The sequence below is a fragment of the Amblyraja radiata genome, chromosome 30, assembly GCF_010909765.2.
Source record: "Amblyraja radiata isolate CabotCenter1 chromosome 30, sAmbRad1.1.pri, whole genome shotgun sequence".
Lineage (NCBI taxonomy): Eukaryota > Metazoa > Chordata > Chondrichthyes > Rajiformes > Rajidae > Amblyraja > Amblyraja radiata.
In genome coordinates, this window is record NC_045985.1 from 4,551,250 (window position 1) to 4,562,710 (window position 11,461).

Genomic DNA, 11,461 nt, shown 5'->3' on the forward strand with positions numbered 1-11,461 from the left:
GCGCGGAATCAGGCCCTTCGGTCCAGCGAGTCCATGCTGACCAGCGATCACCCCGCACACACTTACACTATCCTACACACTAGGGACAATTTTTACCAAAGCCAATTGAAGTACAAATAGTGAAAGGCTTGGATAGAGTGGATGTGGAGAGGATGTTTCCACTAATGGGAGAGTCTAGGACACGAGGTCATAATCATAATCAAATTCATAATCATACTTATTTTTTGCAACATATGAGGAATTTGTATTGTCATAGCCTCAGAATTAAAGGACGTTCCTTTAGGAAGATGAGGAATTTCTTCAGTCAGAGGGTGGTGAATCTGTGGAATTCTTTGTCATGGAAGGCTGTGGAGTCCAAGTCAAGTGATATTTTTAAGCCAGGGATAGATAGATTTTTGATTAGTACGGGTGTCAGGTTATGGGGAGAAGGTTATGGGGAGAAGGCAGGAGAATGGGGTCAGGGGAGAGGGATAGATCAGCCATGATTGAATGGCAGAAGAGACTTGATGGGGCGAATGGCCTAATTCTGCTCCTGCCACTTATGGCCTTAAACCTGTACATCTTTGGAGTGTGGGAGGAAACCGGAGCACAGGGGAAAATTTGCATGGTCACAGTGAGAACGTGCAAACTCCGCACAGACAGTGCCTGCAGTCAGGATCGAACTCGGGTCTCTGGCACCGTAAGGCAGCAGCTCTACCGCTGCACCACTGTCCCTCCTGTTAATTGCCCCTGGTGTGATTCCATGTCACAATAGACAATAGACAATAGGTGCAGGAGTAGGCCTTAGAGCCTGTACCACCATTCAATGTAATCATGGCTGATCATCCCCAATCAGTACCCGTTCCCGCCTTCTCCCCATATCCCCTGACTCCGCAATCTTTAAGAGCTCTATCTAGCTCTCTCTTGAAAGTATTCAGAGAACCGGCCTCCACCGCCCTCTGAGGCAGAGAATTCCACAGACTCACAACTCTCTGTGAGAAAAAGTGTTTCCTCATCTCCGTTCTAAATGGCTTACCCCTTATTCTTAAACTGTGTGTCGCCCCTGGTTCTGGACTCCCCCAACATGGGGAACAAGTTTCCTGCCTCGCCTCTAGCGTGTCCAAACCCTGAATAATCTTATATGTTTCAATAAGATCTCCTCTCATCCTTCAAAACTCCAGAGTATACTTCAAGCCATTGAAACCTGATGGATTGCCAATGACTGAAGGTCGGAATAAATCGCACCAAGATTCACTGATTCACCGTGTGCTTGCAGCGAAACTTAAAGAAAAAACAGGAACAAGACAATGGTAAAAATTGCAAATTTTTATTTATTTTTTGTTTTTGACAGTTCCTGAAATTGGAATCCACTGAAATTCAACACTCTGCCTTAACTTGCCCATTCACTGCTTGGCACATCCTATTCTCAGCATCAGACATACACACGCACATGCACACTCGTACACAGGTACACACACACACACACACACATCCTCCCAACACATATACACATACACACATACACACACACATATACACACACGCACACACACACACACACACACACATCAGCCTGCATGTGAACGCACACACATGCACACACACACACATACACACACACGCGCACACGCACACACGCACAGGGAGAGCGGTAATGGTGCTTTTGCTGTTAGTGGGCTTCTTATCTCAACGGGGAATAGGATGAGGTGACGATTCTTCTTGGGAATATACTGGTGCTTGTTGGGTGAATTGGGAATGGAGCAAGTCAAGAGAGAGATGTATACTTAATCCATTGGGGTAACCCAAATTTCTATCTAAACTGTAACCCACTCAGATCTCCAATACTGTCATGGCCTTGGGTAATCCAATCATCCCACATGTCCTAGAAAATCACCCCCCCCCCAACCTTCCTAGAAAATCACCCCCCCTTCGAGCCATTGATGGAGGGTCAATGGCTCGAAGGGCCGAATGGCCTACTCCTGCACCTAATGTCTATTGGGACTGATAATGCTATTGTTACTCCAACACTGTGACACGACAATAGACAATAAACAATAGGTGCAGGAGTAGGCCATTCGGCCCTTCGAGCCAGCACCGCCATTCAAAGTGATCACAGCTGATCATCCCCAATCAGTACCCCGTTCCTGCCTTCTCCCCATATCCCCTGACTCCGCTATCTTTAAGAGCCCTATCTAGCTCTCTCTTGAAAGTATCCAGAGAACCGGCCTCCACCGCCCTCTGAGGCAGAGAATTCCACAGACTCACAACTCTCTGTGTGAAAAAGTGTTTCTTCATCTCCGTTCTAAATGGCTTACCCCTTATTCTTAAACTGTGGCCCCTGGTTCTGGACTCCCCCAACATCGGGAACATGTTTGCTGCCTCTAGCGTGTCAAACCCCTTAATAATCAGGCCCTTCGGCCCATCTTGCCCACACCGGCCAACATGTCCCAGCTACACCAGTCCCACCTGTCTGCGTTTGGTCCATATCCCTCCAAACCTGTCCCATCCTTATACCTGTCTAACTGTTTCGTAAACGATGGGATAGTCCCAGCCTCAACTACCTCCTCTCTGGCAGCTGGTTCCATACACCCACCACTCTCTGTGTGAAAAAGTTACCCCTCGGATTCCTGTTTAATTTTTTTCCCCCTGCACCTTGAACCTATGTCCTCTGGTGCTCGATTCCCGTACTCTGGGCAAGAGACTGTGCATCTACCCGATCTGTTCCACTCATGTTAATTCCAACCTTGGCGGCAACCATGTCCCATTCATTGCCAGTAACGAGGGCCAAACACTCTGTGCAGTAGCTACTTCCCACTCCCAATGGAGCCCCTCACATCAGCCTCTTCTGTGATGTATGTATCTGTAGCACTGACAATGCATGATGCACTCTTTCCCCTTGAGCCATATAGCCTGCAGGAACCATTGGCTAATAATCAAATATACAAAGCCTAGCTCGCCTGCCCAGCTGTTATCAGGCAATGGATCCATCCTATCACCAACTAGAGAGCGGTCCTGAGCTACCATCTACCTCACTGGAGACCCTCGGACTATCTTTAATTGGGCTTTACTGGCCTTTATGTTGCACTAAATGTTATTCCTTTTATCCTGTATCTGTACACTGCAGTCAGCTTGATTTATACGTTCATCAGGTCTTAGGGCAGAACGAGGCCATTAATAAGCAGAATAAACTCCGTACAGACAGCATCCGGAGTCAGGATCGAACCCGGGTCTCTGGCGCTGTAAGACGCCCTTCCTGATTAACAATTCGCTGTAAGATTTCCCCAAAAGGAGGAGAATTTGCTGATTGCTAGCTGACAGCACAGAGGCACCAGTTTTAACCCTTTAACAACCGCCCCAAATCCTTTGAGTGAATTATTTAAACTATTTTAAAAATTTGTTCCGCAAGGTGTGGGCTTTGCTTTCATGTACTGCCCTTCCTTAATTGTCCCCGACTTGTAGAACTGGTCAGAGTCAAACATGTCACATATGGGCCAAATGCCGGCAGGTGGGACTAGTATAGATGGGACATGTTGGTCAATAGACAATACACAATAGGTGCAGGAGTAGGTAATTCAGCCCTTTGAGCCAGCACCGCCATTCAATGTGATCATGTCTGATCATCCCCAATCAGAACCCCATGCCTGCCTTCTCCCCATATCCCCTGACTCCGCTTTTTTTAAGAGCCCTATCTATTTCTCTCTTGAAAGTATCCAGAGAACCTGCCTCCACCGCCCTCTGAGGCAGAGAATTCAACAGACTCACTACTCTCTGTGAGAAAAAGTGTTTCCTTGCCTCCTTTCTAAATGGCTTAACCCTTATTCTTAAACTGTGTGACCCCTGGTTCTGGACTCCCCCCACATCGGGAACATGTTTCCTGCCTCAAGCGTGTCCAAACCCTTAATAATCTTATATGTTTCAATAAGATGCCCTCTCATCCTTCTAAACTCCAGAGTGTACAAGCCCAGCTGCTCCATTCTCTCAGCATATGACAGTCCCTCCATCCCAGGAATTAACCTTGGAAAACCTACGCTGCACTCCCTCAATAGCAAGAATGGCATTCCTCAAATTAGGGGAACAAAACTGCACACAGTGTAGGCAAGTTGTGCCGAAGGGCCTGTTTCCACACTGTGTCACCTAATGACTATGATGACTATGTCAGGGGATGTAGTCAAATATAATGGAGAAGGTCAGGAAATGTCCTCTCCTGAAAGATACAAAGGAACCAGCTGCTTTTGACACCAACCTGGTAATTATAAGGTTAACATCGCCAAGATGAGCAGATTAAAAATAAATTATGATCTCCCCACCATCGAAGGGATGGATCTACAAGAGTCGCTGCCTCAAAAGGGCAGCCAGCATCATCAGAGACCCACACCACCTGGCCACACACTCATTTCACTCCTCCCATCGGGAAGAAGGTACAGGAGCCTGAAAACTGTAACGTCCAGGTTCAGGAACAGCTTCTTCCCTACAGCCATTAGGCTATTAAACACAACAAACTCCAAATAGGCTCCGATCTGTGCAGACTTGGGAACATTTTTTTTGACTTTGCTTTTCGATTGTCTATTGTTTTGTCTGTTTGTGATATATATATATATATATATATATATATATATATATATATATATATGTAACCATATATATATATTCACACTGGTTATTTTTTGCTGTTTACTATGGGTTTTACATATTAATATGTTTAAATATCTGTTGTGCTGCTGAAAGTAAGAATTTAAACTTGGGACATTTGACAAAAAACTCTTGACTTGACCCTTGTTTAAGAAGGAACTGCAGATGCTGAAAAATCGAAGGTAGACAAAAATGCTGGAGAAACTCAGCGGGTGAGGCAGCATCTATGGAGCGAAGGAAATAGGCAACGTTTTCGGGTCGAGATTCATCTTCTCGAGACCCTTCTTCAGTCTGAAGAAGTGTCTCGACCCGAAACGTTGCCTATTTCCTTCGCTCCATAGACGCTGCCCCACCCGCTGAGTTTCTCCAGCATTTTTGACTTGACTCATTGGCAGGGTGGGAATCGAACCCTTGCCTCTGGATTGAATGGGTGTGATATTGGCTAGTCATCCCCTAACTAATCATATCCCCAAGAATGGGGAATGGCGATTGAAAGGGGAGAGAGTCGTTGGGAATGGGAGGATTATTTCCTGAAGAGCAAACATCTTAGTGCGTATGAAAGAACTGCAGACGCTGGTTAAATCGGAGATAGACACAAAATGCTGGAGTAACTCGGCGGGCCAGGCAGCGTCTCTGGAAAGACGGACCCGAAACGTCACCCATTCCTTCTCTCCAGAGATGCTGCCTGTCCCGCTGAGTTACTCCTGCATTACTGCCATTTGGTGCTTGCTTAATTAACCAAGACAGTTCACTTTGATTGTACTTTGACGGGAAGCCAGTTTTGGGATTGTCTCATTGGGAGGATGGTTTGGCACTCGAAACTTGGCACGTGGGTTTGGCAACTGGGCCATTTTCATTCATGGTTTGCCTGGGGCTGGTTTCCTCACCGGCAAACCCTTCCTTGCCCGCTGCTGGCAATCCACATCCTCACTTGCTCACACACAGACACCAGATCTGAGCACCTAGAAGGCACTGTGTCAACCGGTCATGCTTCATCACTTAAAAAGACGAGACAAATATTGTTAGTAATCTATTGGAAAATATCAAATACAGACAGATGCCATTGTTATCAGAGGCCTGGTTAAAGGGGCTGGGTTAAAGGTGCAGGGTGACTTTGGCCCTACTTGTATCTTACCAGCGTTCAGTTTTGAACATTGTTGACTACTACGATCACATCACATACAGAGAGTCTGTACCTGAAGGCAATAGACACAATAGACAATAGGTGCACGAGTAGGCCATTTATTTTGCCCTCCGAGCCAGCACCGCCATTCAATGTAATCATGGTTGATCATCCACAATCAGTACCCCGTTCCTGCCTTCTCCCCATATTCCCTGACTTTAAGAGCCCTATCTATCTCTCTCTTGAAAGTATCCAGAGAACCGGCCTCCACCGCCCTCTGAGGCAGAGAATTCCACAGACTCACAACTCTCTGTGAGAAAAAGTGTTTCCTCGTCTCTGTTCTAAATGGCTTACCCCTTATTCTTAAACTGTGACCACTGGCTCTGGACCCCCCAACATCGGGAACATGTTTCCTGCCTCTAGCGTGTCCAAACCCTTAATAATCTTATTTGTTTAAATAAGATACCCTCTCATCCTAAATTAGAGTGTACAAGCTCAGCCGTTCTATTTTCTCAACATATGACAGTCCCGGCACCCCAGGAATCAACCATGTAAACCTTTGCTGCACTCCCTCAATAGTAGGAATGTCCTTCCTCAAATTAGTGGACCAAATTAGGGGACCACTCCCCCAATATAGGGAACATGCTTCCTGCCTCTAGTGTGTCTACGATTCTATCTAGTCCACGATTCTAGTTCTTCACGAAGGCTTGAACACCAGGACTGCCCCCTTGACTCCATCCAAAGGCCTAAACAGTCTTTCCAGGTGCGGCATAGGTTCACCTGCACCTCCTCCAACCTCATCTATTGCATCCGCTGCTCTAGGTGTCAGCTGCTCTACATCGGTGAGACCAAGTGTAGGCTTGGCGATCGCTTCGCCCAACCTCCGCTCAGTTCGCAATAACCAACCTGATCTCCCGGTGGCCTAGCACTTCAACTCCCCTCCCATTCCGAATCCGACCATTCTTTCCTGGGCCTCCTCCATGGCCAGAGTCCCACCGTCAATTGGAGGAGCAGCACCTCATATTTCGCTTGGGCAGTTTACACCCCAGTGGTATGAACATTGACTTCTCCAATTTCAGGTAGACCCTGCTTTCTCCCTCCTTCCCCTCCCCTCCCCAGCTCTCCCACAGTCTCCGCCTCTTCCTCTCTTCTTCCCGCTCACCCAAATCAGTCTGAAGAAGGGTCTCGACCCGAAATGTCACCCATTCCTTCTCTCCATAGATGCTGCCTCACCCGCTGAGTTTCTCCAGCATTTTTGTCTGCCTAGGACGGAAATCAGAAACGTCACCTGCCTAAAGGTGCCCTCATCACCCCCGTTCCACCCAGAACCCTCGTCACACCAGTCGCTCACCACCCTGCCACTCTCTTTCACCGCCCCTTTTGAGAAAATGGTTCTGGGAGGAATGGCATCTGCCTGTATTTTCTCACTGTACACATTTACTCAGCTGGAATGAGGACCTTCTCTACCCTTGTCAACGTGTCCAGCTGAGCTAACTAGAAGGCTATAACTTTAGCAAGACCGATTAGCTGTTTGCTGCGCGGATGGTTGGTTAGATACAGACTGGGGGGGTGGGGAGGGGGTTGTAAGGAGGGGGGGGGGAGTGGGACCTGGAGACTGTGGGAGGGGAGAGCGGGAGGAGGGATGGAGAGGGGGGGGGGGGGTGGCGTTGATGCTTTGACGGGGACTTCCTGCTTAGCCACGCCATGAAGAGACGCGGAGAAGGTGTGTTGGGGGGGGGCGGGAGGGGGTGGGGGGATATGTCGGGGGGCCGGGCTAAGGGTCCCACTCGTCGTCGTGATGCTGGGCCGCGATGACCACTACCACCGTCAAAATAGCGCAGAGGACAATGGAAGCGATGCCCACGGCCAGGCTGATGAAGGAGAAGTTACGGGCTTCGCGTGAAGCGACCTCCGCCGCCACCATGTCCCCGCGGGCGATGGCCGTCCGCACCTGTTTCCCGGAGAGAAGAAAAAACATACGCGGGCATTAGTTTAGTTTAGAGATGATACAATCCCATAGAACTTTATTCATCCCAGGAAGGAAATTGATCAGCCAACAATATTAAAGAAAAAAACACATGAAACTTGCCTCTTCGCACTGAAAAATATTATATACTCATAATGAGAATATATTTTATCATTTGTAGCTTGGAGAATGTTATAGACAATAGACAATAGGTGCAGGAGTTGCCATTCAGCCCTTCTAGCCAGCACCGCCATTCAATGTGAACATGGCTGATCATCCACAATTAGTACCCCGTTCCTGCCTTCTCCCCATATCCCCTATCTTTAAGAGCCCTATCTAGCTCTCTCTTCAAAGTATCCCGAGAACCTGCCTCCACCGCTCTCTGGGAGGCAGAGAATTCCACAGACTCACAACTCTCTGTGTGAAAATGTTTTTCCTCATCTCTGTTCTAAATGGCTTACTCCTTATTCTTAAACTGTGGCCCCTGGTTCTGGACCCCCTCCCCAACATCGAATGGCCTACTCCTGCACCTACTGTCTATTGTCTATTGTCTATAATATTAATGATGATTGAATATGATACTTTATTGTCGTATGTACCAAGATACTGTAGAGTGATATTCTTTGGTTCTGATAGTTGCAAAAAATATTTATCCTTCCCAACGCCCCCCCCCCCCCCCGGTGTCTCCCTGCCGCCCCTGGAATGTTCAAACATTTCAGGCTACCTCTGGGTGTCTCATCATGTTGCGCGCCCTGTCACACGCTGACGTATGTTGTTCTGCGGGTGACGGCCGGTGACGCGGGTATATAAAGCGCCGACTGAACCATTAAAAAGATATTGTTCCTTAGATTTATTGTAGATAAGTTCATTTCCAATGTGATTATTATACTTCGGTGTAACCTTCTTGTGTTGTGAAGGCGGGTGACGCTGAGTGTCGTACAACTTGACGTGCCTGTGGCGCGGAGTCTCGGACAACTTGGCGGTTTTTTGGGCGTCAGTCACTGACATTCGCAGTCGCTGAAAAAAAATCGCCCTTGAGAGGAACTCAAGCCTAGGACAGGTGAGAGTGATGCACATGGCTGTGGCCTGTAACAGGTTCTTGAGCCGGTTCACGGACCCGCCAGCCGCCTGCCACTTCTGCGGCGAGGAGGTCTACGTGCAGTGTGAGAGGTTGCAGCCCCTGTTCGACTATCTGAAGGGGCTGCTCCTCAAACGTTGGCTGCATTTTAGCCCCATGCTCCTGATATTTGGGCACCCGGTACAGAGGGGGGAGAGTCGGTCGGGTCGGGATGGGGGGATCTCCCTGTCCATCTGCTCCTGGGCCCGGCCAAGATGGCCATACGCAGGTCCATGCAGCGGGTAGTCGATGGCCACACCGGGGTCAACTGCCCGTCCGTTTTCTGGGGTTACGCCCGTGCCCGCGTGTCCCTGGAGAGGGAACAAACACACCGTGTCCACGGGGACTCTGGAGGCCTTCCGCCAACGCTGGTCGCGGCGGGAGGTCGAGTATCTTATTGATAAAGTTGGCGTTATATTAATTTGTTGATCGTTTGTTTGTAAAACTGTCAACACAGGCAGTCTTTGATTGTGCTCATTTATAGGTTTATTTTTATTTTTTTGAATAAAAGTATTTGTATAATTTAAAAAAAAATGAACAGTTGACATGCAGGCGCAGGTTGGAAACTCACCTGGACGGCCTTGATTATGGCAAAGATCCCAGTGGGCCAGAAGCAGCACACTGTGGTCAACACTGCGATGGGAAGATAGTCGTGAGGGGGTCTCGGCGGGTTCATCATCCCGCCAGAAGGGGGCAACTGCTGCCCCCCTTGCGTCATCCCGTTGTTGCCGGGCAGACATGGCCCCATGTTCTGAGGAAGACATCCAAGTACGTTTCAGTAAGTAAGTTTATTGGCCAAGTATTCACATACAAGGAATTTGCCTTGGTGCTCCGCCCACAACATGACATACAGTGACAGTTACGAATGGCTCAGAAAACAATAAACATTAATAATAATAAAACATGAATGATAAAACACCATTGATCAAGCATGTGAACCAACAAAATACCAGATCAAAGGGAGGCTACAGATTGTTGGCTGTTGAGTAGAGCAACTACTCGTGGATAAAAACTGTTTTTATGTCTGGCTGTGGCAGCTTTGACAGTCCGTAGTCGCCTTCCAGAGGGAAGTGATTAAAATAGTTTGTGGCCAGGGTGAGAGGGGTCAGAGATGATCTTCCCCGCTCGCTTCCTGGCCCTTGCAGTGTACAGTTCATCAATGGAGGGAAGGTTGCAGCCAATAACCTTCTCAGCTGATCGGACGATTCGCTGCAGCTTCCGGGTGCCGTGCTTGGTGGCTGAGCCAAACCAGACCACGATGGAGAAGGTGAGGATAGACTCTACGATGGCCGTGTAGTATTGGACCATCACTGCCTGTGGTAGATTGTGCTTCCTCAGCTGCCGTAGGAAGTAAATCTTCTGTTGGGCTTTTTGAAGGAACAGGAAAGATATTGTCAAGCTTGAAAGGTGTTCAGAGAAGATTTACGAGGGTGTGAGCTATCGGGAGATCCCCCAGATCCCGTTGTACTTCCCCTTTTCCCAACATGACGCCATTTAGATAGTAATCTGCCTTCCTGTTTTTGCCACCAAAGTGGATAACCTCACATTTATCCGCTTTAAACTGCATCTGCCATGCATCTGCCCACTCCCCCAACCTGTCCAAGTTACCCTGCATTCTCATAGCATCCTCCTCACAGTTCACACTGCCATCCAGCTTTGTGTCATCTGCAAATTTGCTAATGTTACTTTGAATTGTCTTTCCGCTGACTGGATAGCACGCAACAAAAGATTTTCACTGCCCCTCAGTGCATGTGACAATAGTCTAGACTGGAGTTAAATGTACTCACATTTGCCATCGGGTAGACTGGCACGTAGGCACCAGCGCAAGGCTGGTACTGCACGGTGTACCCTTGGTGCCCATATCCCGCCATCCCCATCGGCCCAGCGGGGTGATTGGCGGACATGACGTACCCCTGGGGCACACCGCTGTTGAACTGAGTCTCTTGCATGTATCCCTCGTTACCCATCGCCATGTTGGACGGGTGCATGGGCATGGAGTAGCCCTGTGACGTGCCGTTTGCCGAGGCTTCCTGCACTGGGTACGGCGGAGGCGACATGGGCATTTGGTGCCCTCCACCCCGTAACGCTTGATGGGCAGAAGAAAGGAGAGCAGAGTTAAAAGCCGAGGTAGGGAAAGACCTCGTTGTCCATTGACGCCACACGAAGGACGTATCAGGTCACCGAAAAAGTCGTGGCGTGACTCGGCGGTATTGACGACCGGTGTTTTATTCAAGTGTCTCTACATTTTTTTTTGTCGCCGCTGGATTTGAAGTGTTCAACATCTTTTGGTGACCCCGATATGACGTCGGAAGTCTCCGAAAAAAATCGCCAAGTGGGACAGGCCCTTTACGAGGAAGTGGCCAGGACTCTAGGGCCTAAGCTCTCGGCAGTGGTTGGGGGCAGGGTGGGTCTCAATACCTTGGAGCGCAGGAGGATGAGGGGCGATATTATAGAGGTGTACGAAATCATGAGAGGAATACATCGGGCAGATGGACAGCGTCTCTTGCCCAGAGTAGGGGAATTGAGGACCAGAGGACATAGGTTCAAGGTGAGGGGGGAAACGATTGAATAGGAACCTAAGGGGTAACTTTCACTCCAAGAGCGTGTCTCCATGTTGTAAATCTCTATGACACTCTGACTCCATCAC

The 11,461-nt window shown here is 48.6% G+C and overlaps 1 protein-coding gene across 1 annotated transcript; it reads right to left on the reverse strand.

The window, feature by feature from the left end:
• Positions 1-6,927: 6,927 nt before the first annotated feature.
• Positions 6,928-10,898, reverse strand: LOC116989802 (proline-rich transmembrane protein 1-like). Its single transcript, XM_033047387.1, has 3 exons — positions 10,602-10,898; positions 9,386-9,565; positions 6,928-7,682 (listed from the first exon to the last, which is right to left on the reverse strand). The coding sequence occupies exons 1-3, from the start codon at positions 10,875-10,877 to the stop codon at positions 7,506-7,508; spliced, it is 633 nt and encodes a 210-aa protein (XP_032903278.1). The 5' UTR covers positions 10,878-10,898; the 3' UTR covers positions 6,928-7,505.
• Between the last annotated feature and the right edge of the window lie 563 nt (positions 10,899-11,461).